Source organism: Taudactylus pleione, unplaced genomic scaffold, assembly GCF_031769625.1.
Source record: "Taudactylus pleione unplaced genomic scaffold, aTauple2 ptg001075l, whole genome shotgun sequence".
In the NCBI taxonomy this organism is placed as follows: domain Eukaryota; kingdom Metazoa; phylum Chordata; class Amphibia; order Anura; family Myobatrachidae; genus Taudactylus; species Taudactylus pleione.
Genome location: NW_028285476.1, coordinates 2,573,175 through 2,593,568, shown reverse-complemented (window position 1 = coordinate 2,593,568; position 20,394 = coordinate 2,573,175). Strand labels below are relative to the sequence as shown.

Below are 20,394 nucleotides of genomic sequence, written 5' to 3'. Positions count from 1 at the left end.
TTTAAGATCGGTTTGAGAGTACTCGCAGGTCCTATTTTCGCATTAGATCTTCGCTATAGCTGAGTTGGTCCCAGTTTTCAAATTAATGGAAAAAATTCAATTATTTTCTCCATTTGAAGTACCCTACTAGTCTAGGCCTGCTTTACTTAACAGAATTGACTTAGTTTTGCTTTTTAACAACTACCCTCTTTCAGTAATAACAAAAATTTGTTTTATTTGTGATAACGTAGCTGGTAGTCACGTTTAAGACACATAACAGATTCAAATCCCCTCACTAACGCTGGGAGGAGGCGTGGCAGTGCACCGCTGAGCCTGCTGGGACATCCTCAGACCACAGCCACGCCTCCTCCCAGCATACAGAGAGGAGCAATGGAGAGAACAAAGTGACACAGTTCAGAGCCGTAACTAGACTTTTTGGTGCCCTGTGCCAGAAAGAGCAAAAAAAGGGCCGTGGCTTCATGGGGAAGGGCCAGGGAAGAGATAGGAGAGGCCAGGAGATGTTGGGAATTAAATAAGAGGAAGCTGCAAGCAAGAATGACAATAAACAGAAATTTGATAGGCCCAAACAGCGCCCCCTGACCTGTGCTGCCCTGTGCGATGGCACCAGCAGCACTACCCTAGCTACGGCCCTGACATAGTTGGCACACCTCCTGTTCCTTTGTTCGTCCCTCTCTCTGTCCCACCACAACCAAATTCCCGCCATCTGCGCTTGTTTTGTTCAGTACGTGTTCGGCTTTTGTTGGCAGTTAGCACTGAATGTGTGAAACAAAATGTTTTTTGCCGTAAAATTGAGTTCTTCTCAGAGACGGTGCACTAACAACCATGATGTTTTTTGTTATATTTGTGGCAAATATAGTGTTGCAATAGAAAGAAAAAAATATAACTGTATTCGCAAAACAAGCGTATCAGGCTTATTTTGGACGTCACATAAGCCAGCAAGACAAGATTTGGATGCCTCACAAAGTTTGTAAAACCAGCGTGGAATCGCTCCGCAATTGGTGATCGAAAAGGGCTTAATTTCGGTGATCGAAAAGGACTTCATTTCATGTGGTGTGAACCAAAAGATCACTTTAGTGACTGCTATTTTTGTGCTGTAAATGTGAAGGGTATGAATCGATTTAAGAAACGCAAATGGGAATACCCAAGTATGAATTCTGCAAAACAACCGATACCACATAGCAAAGATTTACTTCTACCATCTTTCAGTTCTTTGGCCCTCATTCAGAGCCGTACGCAAACAGCAGTACGCTCGTTGCGTTCCGATGTTGACTAACCGCGCCTGCGTCGGTGTCACACTGCGCATGTGCGTACGGCAGATTGCGAGTTTTTTTGGTCTCGTTCGTCAAATAGCGTACAGGAAGTGACATGTCAAATGTGATTGACAGAACAGGGCGTTTTTGGGTGTTGACGGGGGTGGAGATGGAAAAACGCAGGCGTGGCGAGGCGTTTTTGGGGCGTACATACATTAGCAGATGCGAGCGTAAAATGTGTACGGACCGACTCATACGTCACTGGATGATCCTCTTTCCCTTCAAAATGCTCGCACAGCTTAGGGTCTGGATTACTCGACCACATTGGCGATGGCCTTCTCCTCCATCCCGGCACTCCTCGATGTTGCTGCGATTAATCGCGGGTGGTCTGAACAGCAATTAGTGGTGGATTGAAAACCGGCTTGGTATGTGTTTTGAAAGTAGTTTTTTGTGTTTGCACAAAAGCGTACGCAGGTGGAAATCATAGCTGCTAATGTGATGATTACACAATCAATTTACGTACATTTGTGGTTGTTTCTTTTGGCCTCAATTTGTTGGTTAGGGCCTATTGTAACAATAATGTCATCATGTTTTTTTTATTTTTACCTTTTTCTTTTGGCCTGTTGAATTTGCATCGTTATGTTAAATTTGAAACGTTCCTTAAAGAGCCCTTTTTTTTTTTGGCCATGTAAAATGTGGTTTTTGCCAGTTTGTGCCTTTTGGCCCAGGATTAAATGTAATCCATTTTGACAATAATGTGAGAATACCATGTCAGTTTTTTACATTTTTTTTATTGCTCAAACAAAAAATTAAAAAAAAAAACAATTTGTGGCAAAGTTTTTTTGCAGGGTTCATTCCCAAAGTTACAATAATTGGGCCAACATAAAAGATTTATGAAATGTAGAACACAAAATTAAAAACAATTCACAAGAAAGGAGAGGGAAGGTTTGACCAGAAAGGAATATGAGCCAAGCACAGAAGGAGTGTGGGAAAAGTCGCCATTGCTGTCACCGTTTTTTCACCCGTTTGGCTGGGGGACGGAGGGCGCCAGACCGGGTCCGGGATATCATCGGGCTTGCCTGTCCAGAGGCAGATGTTGTGGCCTCTGGACTAGGCACAGGGCTAGGCACATTTGGAGGATTGGCTGATGTTGTGCCAGAGGTGGAGGATCCTGATGTTCCGGCAGGAAGGGAGGTCGGCTCCACCATGTGCTGGCGAACGAGCTGCTCCAGGGCATTGGCGATGCGGATGTTGGCCCTGGTATTTTCCGCCAGGGCCTGACCAATGGTCACGTTGGCTGCAGCATTTTGCTCCAGGGCCTCAGCCACCCGTAGCAGACTGGCGTCCATCCTCTGCAGAATCTCCGTATGGGAATCCGATTTGAAATTGAGTTCTGTGAGGAGGGCCACTGCCTGCTAGGGGGATTGCCCTGGACTGGCTTCTGCAGGGTCCTCAGCCGGATGTACTGGTTCCTCCCCTGCAGAGCCAGCAGAAATTCGGCGGCCAAGGCTCCCCTCTGGAGCAGACTCATCCGCCTGTGTCTCTGTTAGGAAAAATGAGAAAAGACTCACATTAGAATCTACATATTGGCCCAATAACATTTCAGAGTTGGTGACATCACAAGATTTACCAGGGACAACATGAGGAGCCGCAAAGTCTGGCATGTCCGTATCCATGTTGGACGCGCCAAACACCTCCACAGGCTGCACACACCCCTGTGCCAGCTCTTCTAAATCCGTCAACTCCAATGACACAGGGGTGGGACCCCCACCTGTCCCCCTTGCATGCCTAGCCCTGTCCGCGAGTTTTTGCTTTAGGCGATATTTGAAGTCGCCCCATCTGTGGGATAAAATGGGGAGCATTATCCTTTTGTTTAAAATGGGGTTTGTTTATAGGGGGGGCAAGTGTTTACTTACCGCCATTTGACATCCCGGGCTAGACGGACATAATCACCCACCCTATTGACAGCAACGGCTACCTCTTCCCACATTCTCCACTTCTGGCTTGTACTCATATTCCTGTCTGCCTGTGGCAGGATGTCCACACACTTCTGAATCAAAACCTCCAACTCCTTTCTTGTGAAATGTAGCTGCCTTTTTTTTTTGGCAGCTTTGGCCGGAATACTGGGCCCAGCAGCCTCTTCCATGTCATCCTCCTCACCTATTTGTGTAAATATTCAGATTTCTCAAATTCACAACTTGCCCAATCTTATGTTTCTTATGTTTCTAATTAATCATTGAGACAAAATGCATGAAAGACTTACCGCCTGACTCTTGTCCATTGTTTCCCTGGTCTGTAGCCATGTCTGAGGTCCAAACAAGAAATACACCAGAATTTAAATGTTGTTTCGTGACGTATTTATACATGCGTCCTTATTTTGCGGCCGGATCATTGATTGTGCGTTCCTATGATCCCTCCTTAATTTGTGCGGGAAACGAAACACTATTTATGGCTTGGTGTGTCTCGAGTCGAGGTGGCGTTTTTGGATTGTTGGAGGTTACTTTGGTTGGAGTTTCTTGTTTGCGGATTCAGGAGTTGGCGTTTGGAGTTTATTTTGTTTGCTAGATTAGCGTTTTTTTTTTCCGTTCGCTTTTTTTTGGTTTTTTTTTTGGGCTCGTTTCTTGATTTGGTAAGTTTTGTGAAGTCTAACTTTGGTTCAATTGGTGTCTCATTGTGTTTCTTCTTGTTTTTAATTTTTTGATCCATAATTTCATCTCTTTTAGGTTTTTTTTTATTTCGGACCCAAAGACCTTTTGATTGGGAATCTTAGATATTTGCTCTTGGTAAGTCCATTTTTTAACTTGTATTTGCGAACTAATTAGCGCATTTTTCTCTGTTTGTATAGTGACTTGTATTTGCGAACTAATTTGCGCATTTTTCTATGTTTGTTTATTAACTTGTATTTGCGAACTAATTAGCGCATTTTTCTATGTTTGTATAGTGACTTGTATTTGCGAACTAATTTGCGCATTTTTCTGTTTGTTTATTAACTTGTATTTGCGAACTAATTAGCGCATTTTTCTCTGTTTGTATAGTGACTTGTATTTGCGAACTAATTAGCGCAATTTTCTCTGTTTGTTTATTAACTTGTATTGGCGAACTAATTAGCGCATTTTTAAATGCTTATTAATCCTGTAAAATTGTTTGTGGTTGCCCTTTAGCATTTTTGCCTTACATTTCAACCCATTTTGATGTACTGTGTGCAATGTCGTTTTGCTCTTTGCCCAAATGTGTTTCGCCTATTTTTTGTTTTGTCTAGCACAAAATTTAGAAACATAAATGCACAGACTAAACTTTTACAAATTAATATTGGGATTATTTTCAGTTTGGACGTATCATGACAATACCCCGGCATGTAAGCAGCAATGGATGGTATCATCAAGCTAAGTTGTTCTTAATTTTCTTTTGGGGTGGGTCCAAAGCCTTACATTCAAATCTTGCCATTTCAGGTTGATCTTGGGCGGATTGTTCTGGCCATGCTCCCGGAAGCCGACCAACCTCAATCTCGTCCCAGGCGTAGGCATCGTAGGCGTGCAAGGCCCCAGATATTTCGAACACGTGTCACCCTTTTTGGAATGCCCGATGATGAGGTTTTAAGACGCTACCGTCTTCCTCCCAAAATCATCATAGACACTCTCTCATTAATAGAGAGTGATCTTGAGCGGCAAATTGAGTCCAACAGCAATACCACCACTTACGCAATTTATGGAGGTGTTACATTTCTGTGCCTCAGGATCGTTTCAAACAAGGATCCTGAGGGCAGTGATGGAGGCACTTTTCAAGCACCTCCATTTTATTAAAATGCCTTTGGATATGGGTGCCCTTAGTGTGGCCAAGGCCAATTTTTACCAAATAGCTGGCTTCCCACACATCATAGGGGTTGTGGATGGTACTCACATACCACTTCAGCCTCCAGCACGGCTGGAGGCCATATTTCGCAACCGTAAACACTATCACTCCCTGAATGTAATGGTGGTATGTGATGCCTCCCTCCAGATCCTGTCCCTGAATGCAAAATTACCAGGAAGTGCACATGACTCCTTCGTCATCCGGCAATCAGGGATATGGCACAAATTAAACAACCTACAAGCTGGTGATGTGTGGCTTCTGGGTAAGTGGAGACCTTTAGTACATAACAATGTTAAGCTTGATACACAGTGATCCTGATGTTGTCTATTCTTTTTCACAGGAGACAGTGGATAACCTTGCATGCCCTGGCTGCTCACTCCTTATTTGGCTCCCACACCAGGCCCACAAAGTGAGTTTAATACCGCACTTACAGCCACCAGGCAAGTGGTGGAGTGCTGTATCGGCCTTTTAAAAGGCCGATTCAGATGCCTCCACCGCTCTGGTGGCGAGCTCATGTATTTGCCGGATATGGTTTCGAAAATTGTGGTCCTGTGTGGGATCTTTCACAACATCGCCATAAGGAGTGGTGTTCCAATGCAGCCAGAGGATGCCTTACCTGAGGATGGCCCCCCCGAGGTTGGTCGGAGGTCAGTATGTGGGGGGGCCATACGCGATGATGTGGTGGCCCGATATTTTAGGTAATTATTGACCAAACAACAGTGTGTATACCCAGTGTGTTACGGTTTTTTGCCGTTCATCTTTTTTGATATTAATTCTTGCACCATCTTCTGTTTGTTTGCATAAAATTTGATTGGCTAATGTATTTGGGAAATTAACAGGACAAATTCTATTGGTTAGTGTATGAGTCATGTGTTCGACAGGGCCACAAATCTCTTGAGAGTTATGATAGGCTTGATGCAGTGACATGCGTAAGCAAATTTAAATAAAGAAATGAACCACAGAAAATTTGTGGGGATACAAACAAATAGAACAATTGTTTAATTGGGGCTAACATGTCTTTTGAACAATAAAAGCGAAGGTTTCAGCCGTACGTATTCTGCGAGTAAACACAAACACGGACAAGATTAAAGTTTATTGCATTGTGTTGAAAAAAAAAAACAATTAAGCTAATTGATACATTGATTGGCATGATACGATTGAGGGAGGTAGGCAGAAAAAACGAGCAGGTAATCGGAATCTGACAGGCCCACTTCCGGTTTGTACTTGTGCGTGCGTTCCCTTCAAGCCATTTCGGGGATGTACGCTCGCTATTTGGCACGCTCGTTAGTTAGAGGAGGGGTCGCCTGAGTTTTGGGCGGATTTTTTGCTGCGTACGAAAATACGAGCGAGTGCTTGAATTGAAATATTTTTTTACGTACGCCGAACGTACGTACGCCCACTTGCGAGTGGGTCTGAATCAGGGCCTTTGTGCGAAGTTGAATATGAGGATGTGGAAATGTTAATTTCATCCAGTGCAAGTGACAACATGGATGAAAATTCCTCTACTCCAAACAAATTTTCTCAAAAGGAACTAAACAATTTAATTTGTGACTTGAATTTATCAAAAAAAGGAGCTGAGCTTTTAGCATCCAGACTTAAAGAAAAGCACTGTCTTGAACAGTATGTTACTATAACGTCGTATTGAAACAGAGAGCAAGCCATACTGCCGTTCTTTAGCCAAGATAACAATCTTGTGTATTGCAACAATATTCCGGAACTTCTCCAGATGATGGGTTTACCAGAATATCGAGCAGAAGACTGGCGGCTCTTTTTGGATAGTTATAAAAGGAGCTTAAAATGCGTATTACTGCACAATGGGAATAAATTTGCGTCGATTCCTATCGGTCATTCAACAAAACTTAAAGAACAGTATGAAAATATCAAGTTAGTCTTAGAAAAAAATTTTATTCTCAGTATCAGTGGTCTGTTTGTGTTGATTTAAAAATGGTAAATTTTCTTCTTGGGCAGCAAAGTGGATATACTAAGTATCCTTGTCACATATGCTTATGGGATAGTCGTGCAAAACAAAAGCACTGGCAGCAAACCGTATGGCCTCCAAGAGAAGTTATAACTGTAGGAGAAGCCAACATCATTCATGAGCCCTTAATTGATAGGAAAAAAATCATACTGCCGCCTCTCCATATCAAACTGGGTTTAATGAAACAATTTGTAAAAGCATTGGACAAGTCAGGCGATTGTTTCACGTACATTTCCATCTCTTAGTATTGCAAAAGTAAAGGCAGGAATTTTTGACAGCCCACAGATACGAAAACTGTTGAAGGATCCAAATTTTACCACATCTGTGACTGAAACCGAATCTGAAGCATGGCTGAGTTATGTGTCTGTTATTCAAAATTTTTTAGGCAATCACAAGGCAGACAACTATCATGAATTAGTCCACAACATGCTAAAATGTTTTGAGAAAGTAGGTGCCAACATGAGTATTAAAGTACATTTTTTGTACAGCCATTTAGCTCAATTCCCATCCAATCTAGGAGATTTAAGCGAAGAACAGGGTGAACGGTTCCACCAGAATATTCAGGTAATGGAAGAAAGATATCAAGGAAGGTGGGATGGCCGATTACCCTTGGAGTCTTCTAGAGAGGGACTGCCCGCAACAAGAATGCAAAAGAAAATCCTACAAAAAAACGGTTCTCATAGCTTTCTATCACTTATGTATGTAATTATCCTGTGCGTTTTTGTAGCATTTTACGAATCAAATTTAATCAGAATAATAAAAAAATATATTTTGAACTATTTTTAACATTGTTTAATTAAAATTTTAATTAATATTAAAGACATGCATATCTCAAAACCTAGAGCCAATAGAAAAATAAGCATGGCATATTCATAATCAGGAGCACAAAATTAATCGAAATCGACTCCTAAATCCCTGGCAACAGATTGACTGTTCCCCAGTGTAATTATCTTATAGAGAAATACTATTTTATTAATATACTAGTGTTACCGTTTAGTTTAATTAAGAGAGCAATATTAATTATTAATTATATAAAGGGGGCAAAATGAATTAATTCTTAATTGGTGTTTAAAAAAAGATTTTAATGACAAGGTAATCATTTAATATTTTATGGCTTTATAAAGGGTACCCACATCATAAAATATTAAATGCTACTATTGCCATTAAATCTTTTTTAAACAATGATTAACAATTAATTAATTTTATCCATTTAATATAATTAATAAATAATATTGCACTCATTAAAATTAAACTATAATTTTCCCACTAATATATTAATCAAATATTTCCCTATAAAAGAATTATCACTGTAAAACAGTATTTGCCTCTTTATTTAATATATAATAATTGCCTTCATTATAAGTGAATTGTGATTCCTCTGCTTATGGTTGACCAGCTTCAATAGAATGCTTTTAGAGCCATATCACCTGTCAAACCTCATTTATTTGTCCGGTTTTGTCTGCATTTTTTCATTGGTTTCTAAACCATCTCATTTATATGTCTGGTTTTGTCTACTATCGACGGATCATGGAACATCGTGGTCGCCGGTCGGCATTTCTGACCAGCGGAGCAGTGTTTCCGATCTGATCACATGATCACATGACCGATCAGTAGGTGTATGGGGGCCTTAAATCTCTCTGCACATTTTGCATCTGCCATACCTGCATAGGTAGTTTTGCTTCTGAATGGTGGGATGCATGATCATTGATGACAGCTTTATTGTAGATTAAATATAGTAACATTCTTTCCTCTCTACAACAGGAGTTGGAAAATAAAGTGGCTGCAGCCAAACACTCTTCAGCAAGGAGTCAGCATATTCACAAGATGCAAATGCAGGAAATAAAATGCAAGCAAGACGAGGTGAGAAACAATAAGTGAAAGTGAAATATTATATTTATTTCCAATAGTAGTTTATATGTCTTTGCATAAATTTACTATTATACTAGCTGACAAAACTACCTGCAGAAGAATTGGTAGCCCTGTTTCATTTTACCCTTCAGTCACCAGAGAGGTTTGTATCCTAAAGGCCCCCATACACTACATGGTATTTTGAACGGTATGGCCGATTCCAACACATCGGAACAACAAATCATTAAATTGTCAAGTGTGTATGCTCTATGCGCACTCCCGTGGCGTCATCCGTTGCATCTTCTCTACATGCAGGAAGATCTGTCAATCTCGATAAATGATTCCCCTCAGATCGTGCAGTGTGTACACACTAGCGGACGACCGGGGCGATATGGTTACATTATATAGTTAACGATCTAACTACCAAACGATGCAAGATATATCGTTTGGTCGTTTGGTCGATTTCACAGTGTGTATGCACTACAGTCCGAAAGTTCAAGGGAATCGTTGACGACATTGCATTGTTTGTAAGTCTTCTAGTGTGTACCTAGCTTAAGTGTCTGTGGTCAAGATGCTTTTGATGTCCCAGATGATCTGCAAACCAAATATAATCTTCACATTAAACAATTAGAGGATACTTGTTACTTGCTGCTAAGAATTGGGTTTGGCTTGTTGCTCTTGACATTAGGCTGCAAAATCCAGCTATAGACATACTTGCCGACATTCTGGCTGCCCTCACCGGGAGAGGGCAACCAGGTCTGCACAGCAAGGGGGAGTGGGGGTGCGGCATAGGTGGACTGTGCAGGGGGGGGGGTGTAGCTGCATGATCTCGTCATTGTGGCCACACTCCACACCAGGGCCGGACTGGGACTAAAAATAGGCCCTGGCATTTTAAAGCACACAGGCCCACCTCCGTGTCAGCATTTGTTTCCTGGCACAGACTGCTCCCTTTACTATCCCCAACTCCTCCCACTGCTTAGTCTATGCTCTTACACATATAATTAATATTAGAACAACATAAAAGTGTACATTATACTCTGTATTAAAATACACACAAAAGAGCACATCCTGCAGGGTATTCATACATGTGCCATAGTCAAACATTTGATATTCGGTTGATTCTGTTAGGTAAAGCTGGCACTACATTGGTGTAGATCACACCCAAAGATATTCTTCACCCTCTTTCTCTGATCCCGCTTCTTTGCCTCTTACACCCCTTGTCTTGCTTTTTTTTCCTGTCACTCTCCTGTCCTTCTAAGGTAATGTCTAAATCCCCTTCACGGAGAGGACCCTGACGTCATCAGCCAGTGTCCAGCGTCATTCACTACCATCCAAGTGGGCATAGAGGGGGAATATAACCATGTGGCGAGCGTAGTGAGCCACCGTGCCTGAAGCGTGGCGAGCGCAGCGAGCCCGCGAAGGGATAACAAACTTCTTTAAGTGGGGACAAAGTACTTCTTTAGCTGGCTGTCATGGGCAGGAAATGCACTTCCGCCCTCACTCACGTCACTTCCAGGTCCCTAGCACGAAGGGGAAATACAGCCTACCGTCCTTCTAAGTCTAAGTTTTAGTTTCCATTCTGCCCATCTTTCTTATTTGTTTGTGTGATGGAGAAAACTGAGGGTGATGGTGTTACTTACGCTGAGCATTTACTATACAATTATCTGGCCGATCCACTCAGTATCAACTGATTGGCCAGATAATTGTACAGTGTTTGCACGCGGCTGATCAGAAAATATCGATTGGTCAGACATGCCGGAAGGGGAGTTACGGGGAGGGTGAATGGGGGTTACTGGGTAGGTGAGGATGAGGACACAAAGGGGGAGTTACAGGGTGGATGAGGGCTGGGTCACTGAGGGCTGTTACAGGGAGGGTGAGGGCTGGGTCACTGAGGGCTGTTACAGGGAGGGTGAGGGCTGGAACACTGAGAGGGGGTTACAGGGAGGGTGAGGACGAGGACACTGAGGGGCAGTGCCAGATTAAGGTCCACATGGTTTTGAAGCTGAAATTTATAATATAACTACAATGCCGTCACACAGAACATCTCCACTACCTCTCCACACTACATCATACACTCACTACCTCCCCACACTACCTCATACACTTACTACATCACTATACTATCTCCCCACACAATATCACTATACTATCTCCCAACACTACATCATATACTTACTACCTCCCCACACTACATCACTATACTATCTCCCCACACAATATCACTATACTATCTCCCAACACTACATCATATACTTACTACCTCCCCACACTACATCACTATACTATCTCCCCACACAATATCACTATACTATCTCCCAACACTACATCATATACTTACTACCTCCCCACAATACATCACTATACTATCTCCCCACACAATATCACTATACTATCTCCCAACACTACATCATATACTTACTACCTCCCCACACCACATTACTAGGCACCCACCACACCAACTGACTTACTTATATAGTACTGGCCACTGCAGTCTCAGCTGGCGTCTGTGTCAGCAGCTCATGAGGTCTAAAGATGGCGTCCAGTCCCCTCAGGTTCACGCCCACGCCGCGCTTTTTTATCCCTGAGCTGGGCCAGCCGCGTCATGACAACACCGCGGCGGCGGCCGCACGTGACACTCCAGTGGGTGTTGAGCTGCTCGCGCACCAGTCGGCCCCCTTACAGTTAGCTCACAGGAGGCAGGAGCTAATGGAGCTGTTTGCCCTGGGCCACGCCCCCGTCGCGCATCACCCACAGCACATAACGCCGCCCGCATCCCAGCTAGTTGCCAGCTCTCAGGAGCTGCTAAATCTACCCACATTCACACGTCCGCCGTCCGCGTAATGACGTCATGACGCTATCGTGTCATGACATCATTACGCAATGATGCAGCCGCCGCGCATGGCATTAACAGGGGAAATGCTGATCACTGAGGTGCTGGCCGGGTAAGCCTGCGCTCAGCATCAGCCACATCGGCCCATCGGCCCTTCTGGCATTTGCCAGAAGTGCCCGATGGCCAGTCCGGCCCTGCTCCACACTATACATCCATGTGCCACAGATGCCAGCTCTAACTTGTGCTGCAGTGTCTCATGTAAAAACATCCATTAGTTTCTGCGACTTGCACATATTAATCCTTTGTGCTCACAGGCAGAAACAAAGAGGAACATCCACAGGGAGGCCAAGATCAATAAACAGAAAATGAGGGAAATCAAGGCTAAGAGAGTGAGAGGAAATGCAATGAGATGTCATGAAGATGGAGATTTCCTGCCTGTGGAACATGATGAAACCTTTAATATGGATCATAGTGAGATTTACGACCTAAATATATTGGAAAAGTAAGATTAAGAACAGTTTTAGATCAGCACAGAAAAGAGAGACATATATACTGTTCCCAATTCTTATAGCTCCGGTGTAATGCGAACAGTACATGAGTAATATCTATGCTGATTTAATGATCTAGCAGTGTAACTCATATTGTTATAAACCAGAACCAGTGATCTTATTAGCAATAAGTGGCTAGATGTGATATTATGATGTTGTTTAGTATTTAGTAGTAAGTGAAGGAAAGCTACAAAACCTGTATTATAAGAAGCAAATAGATAGACCTCCCAGTATTTTACTGTCATCCCTGCGGGAAGTGAGAGGGTTACAGTGGGGGAATGGCCATGTCACATTAGGGTGTTCCATGTCCCCAGGAGCATGATTAGCACTTCTAAAGCACTACACTGTCCCTAGCCAAGCTCCTCTCCCCTAAAAACACCCACATTGTCCCACTGGCAGACTTGTATTTGTCTGTGGACCCGGTGTCTGAGAAAAGTCTGTATGGGTGTCTGGAGGTGTGTAGAGAAAGCTGGCAGGCCTGAGGAGACCTCCTCATGAGGTAGAGAACACTTCCCTGACCGGGATTCAAACCCGGGTATCGACGGAGAGGTGCCAGATCGTACCCATTAGACCACCGGGGACTTCGGTGTTGGAGACATGTTGGTATGTATAGCAGAGAAGAGTGTAGCAGTAGATTGACCAGGCTGGTACCAGGTTGTTACTATAGATAATATATAATAACACTTTTCTTACTTACATATCTGTAAACCGGAATGCTGGAGTGGTAGATCTTGGCAACTTATTTACCAGGCTTGAACTGGGTTGTCGCTGTAGTCCAGGATCCAGGAGCACTCAGATGGTAGCAGGACCGGATGCAGACCAGACACCGGAATGGGTAGTGGATAGTGAAACAAGGACGGCACCAATGGAGCAGGCAGAAACTCACTGTGCAGCATAGATGATATATAACACAGTTGTGGTACTGGTTCAGGTAACTGGAACAGGCTGAGATTACCTGTGCAGCCAGTGGAATAGCTGCCACAGGTGTAGAACACTTGCAGGAATCCGTGCAGCAAACAGGAACAAAACTGCAGCAACAGAAATCCAGGAATGCAATAGGAACACAGCATAGCTTACTCAGTAGAGACTGAGGTTAGACATTGTACTGGTGATTTGGTAGAGCCAGCAGCTGGGAGATGTACCCCTGAGCAGAGTCAGGTGGTATGGGAAGGTTCAAACTGTCACTCAATTGGCCGCTACAGCCAAGTGATCGAAACTTGTCATTGCAATACTCTAGAGCAGGAGCAGGCTCTGATGTTGTATGTAGTATAGCAGGCCAGGAATTAGTGACAGAGAATGCTGGCAGAATCGGTAAATGACCCGGCTGCAGGAGAAATAGAACACCCACGTACCAGTGGCAAATCACATGGCACCCAATCACCACTGCCCTGGTACTCAGAACAGTGCTGATCAGGACATACGTCCTAACTGTAGAAGATACTGTATAAAAGACTTCAGTGTCAGGACAGTGGGGCAAGGTGTTACCTGAGTATATTCTCTCATAGAAATAGGGGGAGTCTTTATTGGAAGTGGTGCGTGATGGAAGTCAGTCCACATCATTAATAATTTAACCAGGTCTTTGGTTTATTTAACCAGGCAGAATAGGTTGCAGGAAAGCACAGGTGTAATACTGGTATGTACAGCAGGTACACGGTGAATGACAGTCTGTAATGAATGCAATAGGTCCAGCCAGGAACGTTAGAGGTAATGCAGATGGTGTGCATATAATGGGAAGCACACACCTGTTCATGCACAAATAGAGGTGACAGTGGAGTATGCACCCACTGACATATAGCGGTGGTGACAAAGTAGAATATGCAGGGTCTCTCCTGTGTATAAAATGGGCCGGATTAACAATGGGGCATTTGGACCTGCAGCTCCAGGCCCCCAATAAAAATAGACCCACAGGACCCACTGTCTGTAATCTATCTAGACAGTGTTGAAAAATAAAATCCTGTCACCACCACCAGCGGTATTGTGAAGCCCCATCTATTTGCCTTTGGACATCCAAAGCCCTGCCCACCGTTTGTCCTGACTCCTTACCCCTGCCCATTCAACCCCTGGCCGTCTGAAGCCCGTCCGTAGCTAATGAAGCTCCACCCACCAATGGTCGGCCAAAGCTCCACCCACTCGTAGGTATCTGCTGACTCGCGGTTAGCTGAAGCTCTGCCCACTAGCAGGTAGCCAAAGTAAGGACCATTCACCCCTCACAATCCTCCATCAGCAAATGAGCTAGCAGTTGGAGAGTGGAGTAGGCACTATAATTAAGTGGAGTCACAGAGGCTAAGCTGCCTACAGAAGTATGGCAGAGGAAATACCGAGCAGAGGATTATATGGATGCAGGGCAGCTGTCACCGTCAGTGCAAGCATCCCACAGATCAGTGTAATATCTGGTGAAGCTCTGTGTGAGTGTGATATATTTACACATACATGCATGTGTATTAGGGGTGAGCGGGTTCGGATTTCTGAAATCCGAACCCCCCCCCGATCCGAGGCTGATCCGAGTCAGGCTCAACTTTTCCCGCCTGACTCGGATCTGAAATCGAGGCAAAGCGTCATCATCCCGCCTTCCGGGTCTCTCGGGTTTTGGAACCTATATAAGGTACCCGCGTCGGCACCATTTTCTCACTCGGCTGTGGACAGTGAAGAGGGAGGGTGGGAGTTAGGGCTGGCTGGGCTGTGTAGTGTAGTGCAGTGTTGTGCTGTGCTGCTGTTGTCCATAGGGGCTGTGTCCACTCCTTCAAAGTCCATAGGGGCTGGCTGGACTGTGTTGTGCAGTCAGTTGTCCATAGGGGCACACTCCAAAGTCCTGTGCAGTGTCCCAGTCCTAAAGGGGTGCTGTAGTGTTGTCCAGGGGGTGGTCTGTCCATCAGGGGTGCTCCCCCCAAGTGCAAAAAAATTTTTTTTTTTCTGTGTTTGTGAATTGTGTGCACTGTGGCTGCACGTGCATCAACAAAGTAGTGCCAAGCGTGCGCCTGTGTCGTAAGTAAAGGGCCGGCTGGCTTGACTGTTAAAGGGTGCTGTAACCCCCAAAGTACACTCCAAACAAAATAAAAAAATATTTTCTGTGTTTGTGAATTGTGCGCACTGTGGCTGCACGTGCATGAACAAAGGAGCAGCACCAAGCGTGCACCTGTGTCCCATTAGTAAAGGGCCGGCTGGCTTGTCCGTTAAAGGGTGCTGTAACCCCCAAAGTATCCTCCAAACAAAATAAAAAAAATATTTTCTGTGTTTGTGAATTGTGTGCACTGTGGCTGCACGTGCATCAACAAAGGAGCAGCGCCAACCGTGCGCCTGTGTCCCATAAGTAAAGAGCCGGCTGGCTCATTTCTTAAAGGGTGGTGTAACCCACAAAGTGCACTACTCTCCAGCAAAAATAAAAAAATATTTTCTGTGTTTGTGTGCGCCTTAGCCGCACGTATATATCAATATAACATAAATGGAGGACCAAACTTTCTCCGATAAAAATAAAATAGGGAAAGATCAAGAATCACTTCCTCCTAGTGCTGTTGCTGCTGCTGGGAGTTGTTCATCATCCCAGAGAGGAAGTAGGAACACCACTACTTTTACTAAACAATTGACCCTCCAACAGTCCCTAGCGAGGAGGATGAAGTACGACAGCAGTCATCCTGAAGCAAAATGTATAACTGAGGCCTTGACTGCTATGTTGGTGTTAGACGTGCGTCCGGTATCCACCATTAGTGCAGTGGGATTTAGACAATTGATGGAGGTAGTGTGTCCCCGGTTCCAAATCCCGTCTAGATTCCACCTGCATCCTCAAAGCAGCAGCGACAAGCGTGCGTCTGTCTGTTAAAGGGTGGGGTAACCCTCAAAGTGCGCTCCACAAACAATAAAAAAATTCTTCTTTTTTTTCTGTCTTTGTGAATTGTGTGGGCTGTAGCCGCACCTGCATCCTTAAAGCAGCAGCGACAAGCGTGCGTCTGTCTGTTAAAGGGTGGTGTAACCCTCAAAGTGCGGTCCACAAACAATAAAAAAATTCTTCTTTTTTTTTTCTGTCTTTGTGAATTGTGTGGGCTGTAGCCGCACCAGCATCCTCAAAGCAGCAGCGACTAGCGTGCGTCTGTCTGTCAAAGGGTGGAGTAACCCCCAAAGTGCGCTCCACAAAAAATAAAATAATCTTTTTTTCTGTGTTTGTGTGAAATGTATGCGCAGTAGCCGCACCTGCATTCTCAAAGCAGCAGCGACAAGCGTGCATCTTGTTGAATCGTAAATAAACCTTTAGTACATTCCTGCCTATAAACCTCTAAGATTCACCTGCCTAGAACCTCTAAGACAAAACCTGCCTATACCTTCTAAAACCACAAGATGTCGCTAATTAGCGCTGTGTTTGATTATACCATTAATAAAACCCTAAGACAGTCGAATAGCGGTCCAACGTGCTAAAGATTATCATTCAGGTAAAAGTACAGATGTTACCACGCTATGATCTAACATTGAGCGCAAAATAAATTGTACAAACATTAGGTCATAAGGTACAGTCAATACATACGCGTGCGCTCTGGGACCTCTTATCGGCATCAATAATGAGACCTCCGTCAAACAGCATAACAGGAACACTGCAGACTGGCATCTTGTTTCAGAGCACTCACATATATACCCGTACTGGGATAAACAATACAATAGAATACATTGGCAGGTTCTCATTGGTTCCTCTTCTTGCTTCTTCCGTTACGGTACAATGCATAGGTCAGTGCAAAGACACAACCCAGCCTCCAACAACCTGATTGTGTCCACTTTCCCGCTGCATAATAAATCTAGTCTAAACTATGGCATACAACATTTCAAGAAGTTATTCTCTCTAACATTCATATTTCATAGCTGCATGTTCTGATCTTCTTACCGATGCCACCGGAACGCTGTGGGAACAGAGTAGATCAGTACGGTACCAAACACAGTCCAATTGTCATTTACTAAGCCATTGTTACAGAAACCATTCATTTCTTTATATACTAACATTGCGTTTAAACCAAGTAATAATTATCCTTTTTGCGTTACGGGACCATTGCTTTTAAATGTATGTATGCGGGGAGAAACAGCACTGAATTGCGTTGTGCGTCTGAGGGTCGGTGGGGCACTCAGCGAGCAGCACTAAGCTGGAAGGGCATCTATGTGTGTGTGTGGCCATGCCAGTATGATTTTGGGAAGGATCACTAAAAAGCTGACTGTGTTCTGTTTAACATTGTGTGTATGAGTTGCAGGGAATTTTGCTACTTTTCAAATATAAGTCTGTGTGTGATATTATACACATATGTCCATGCATGATGGGCCACATGTACACACATACATACATATATATATATATATATATATATATATATATTAGGGGTGAGCGGGTTCGGATTTCTGAAATCCGAACCCCCCCGATCCGAGGCCGATCCGAGTCAGGCTCGACTTTTCCCGCCTGACTCGGATCTGAAATCGAGGCAAAACGTCATCATCCCGCCTTCCGAGTCTCGCGGGTTTTGGATCCTATATAAGGTACCCGCGTCGGCGCCATTTTCTCACTCGGCTGTGGACAGTGAAGAGGGAGGGTGGGAGTTAGGGCTGGCTGGGCTGTGTAGTGTAGTATAGTGCAGAGTAGTGTTGTGCTGTGCTGCGCTGTGCTGCTGTTGTCCACTACTTCAAAGTCCATAGGGGCTGGCTGTGTTGTGCTGTGCTGCTGTTGTTAATAGGGGCTGTGTCCACTACTTCAAAGTCCATAGGGGCTGGCTGGACTGTGTTGTGCAGTCAGTTGTCCATAGGGGCTGTGTCCACTCCAAAGTCCTGTGCAGTGTCCCAGTCCTAAAGGGGTGCTGTAGTGTTGTCCAGGGGGTGCTCTGTCCATCAGGGGTGCTCCCCCCAAGTGCTAAAAAAATAATATTTTTTGTGTGTTTGTGAATTGTGTGCGCAGTAGCCGCACGTGCATCAACAAAGTAGTGCCAAGCGTGCGCCTGTGTCATAAGTAAAGGGCCGGCTGGCTTGACCGTTAAAGGGTGCTGTAACCCCCAAAGTACACTCCAAACCAAAAAAAAATATATTTTCTGTGTTTGTGAATTGTGTGCGCAGTAGCCGCACATGCATCAACAAAGTAGTGCCAAGCGTGCGCCTGTGTCATAAGTAAAGGGCCGGCTGGCTTGACCGTTAAAGGGTGCTGTAACCCCCAAAGTACACTCCGGTCCAAACCAAAAAAAAAATAATTTTCTGTTTGTGAATTGTGTGCGCAGTAGCCACATGTGCATCAACAAAGCAGCAGCGACAAGCGTGCGTCTGTCTGTCAAAGGGTGGAGTAACCCCCAAAGTGCGCTCCACAAAAAATAAAATAATCTTCTTTTTTTCTGTGTTTGTGTGAAATGTATGCGCAGTAGCCGCACCTGCATTCTCAAAGCAGCAGCGACAAGCGTGCGTCTTGTTGAATCGTAAATAAACCTTTAGTACATTCCTGCCTATAAACCTCTAAGATTCACCTGCCTAGAACCTCTAAGACAAAACCTGCCTATACCTTCTAAAACCACAAGATGTCGCTAATTAGCGCTGTGTTTGATTATACCATTAATAAAACCCTAAGACAGTCGAATAGCGGTCCAACGTGCTAAAGATTATCATTCAGGTAAAAGTACAGATGTTACCACGCTATGATCTAACATTGAGCGCAAAATAAATTGTACAAACATTAGGTCATAAGGTACAGTCAATACATACGCGTGCGCTCTGGGACCTCTTATCGGCATCAATAATGAGACCTCCGTCAAACAGCATAACAGGAACACTGCAGACTGGCATCTTGTTTCAGAGCACTCACATATATACCCGTACTGGGATAAGCAATACAATAGAATACATTGGCAGGTTCTCATTGGTTCCTCTTCTTGCTTCTTCCGTTACGGTACAATGCATAGGTCAGAGCAAAGACACAACCCAGCCTCCAACAACCTGATTGTGTCCACTTTCCCGCTGCATAATAAATCTAGTCTAAACTATGGCATACAACATTTCAAGAAGTTATTCTCTCTAACATTCATATTTCATAGCCGCATGTTCTGATCTTCTTACCGATGCCACCGGAACGCTGTGGGAACAGAGTAGATCAGTACGGTACCAAACACAGTCCAATTGTCATTTACTAAGCCATTGTTACAGAAACCATTCATTTCTTTATATACTGACATTGCGTTTAAACCAAGTAATAATTATCCTTTTTGCGTTACGGGACCATTGCTTTTAAATGTATGTATGCGGGGAGAAACAGCACTGAATTGCGTTGTGCGTCTGAGGGTCGGTGGGGCACTCAGCGAGCAGCACTAAGCTGGAAGGGCATCTATGTGTGTATGTGGCCATGCCAGTATGATTTTGGGAAGGATCACTAAAAAGCTGACTGTGTTCTGTTTAACATTGTGTGTATGAGTTGCAGGGAATTTTGCTACTTTTCAAATATAAGTCTGTGTGTGATATTATACACATATGTCCATGCATGATGGGCCACATGTACACACATACATACATACATATATATATATATATATATATATATTAGGGGTGAGCGGGTTCGGATTTCTGAAATCCGAACCCCCCCGATCCGAGGCCGATCCGAGTCAGGCTCGACTTTTCCCGCCTGACTCGGATCTGAAATCGAGGCAAAACGTCATCATCCCGCCTTCCGAGTCTCGCGGGTTTTGGATCCTATATAAGGTACCCGCGTCGGCGCCATTTTCTCACTCGGCTGTGGACAGTGAAGAGGGAGGTGTGGCGTTTATCTCAAGAATAATCGCCAGGAATGATGTCATGTAAATGTATATATATATAAATGTGTGTATCAACATGGTTTCTAGGCAGTGTCCTGTATTTGACCTGTAGGAATACAAAGCTTGGAGGAGATTTGTCTTCTTGGAACCAGGCATCTAGATAACCATCTCTTCTCTCAACAGGCCATAAAGTTTGGGGAGAGATACATCCTTAATGCAGATGGTCAGACCTGGTCAAGCCAGGTCATGGGATATAAAATCCTTTAGAAGGGAGATGACAAGAATGTAGGGTATGTTACCTGATTATTGGTTTCTAAAGACCCCTTCACACTGTTTCAAGACCCCCTACTTC

General features: G+C 44.1%; 1 protein-coding gene across 2 annotated transcripts in view; it reads left to right on the top strand.

Moving 5' to 3' along the window:
* Positions 1 to 20,394, top strand: part of CCDC198 (coiled-coil domain containing 198) — a 102,394-nt gene that overhangs the window by 58,191 nt on the left and 23,809 nt on the right. The window contains exons 4-5 of one of the 2 annotated variants that reach the window (XM_088461598.1): positions 8,839 to 8,937; positions 12,070 to 12,226. In XM_088461598.1, coding sequence (XP_088317724.1) covers positions 8,839 to 8,937; positions 12,070 to 12,226 — 256 coding nt within the window. Of the gene's footprint in view, positions 1 to 8,838; positions 8,938 to 12,030; positions 12,227 to 20,394 lie in introns of both variants that reach the window. The other variant, XM_088461597.1, reaches the window with a different exon arrangement.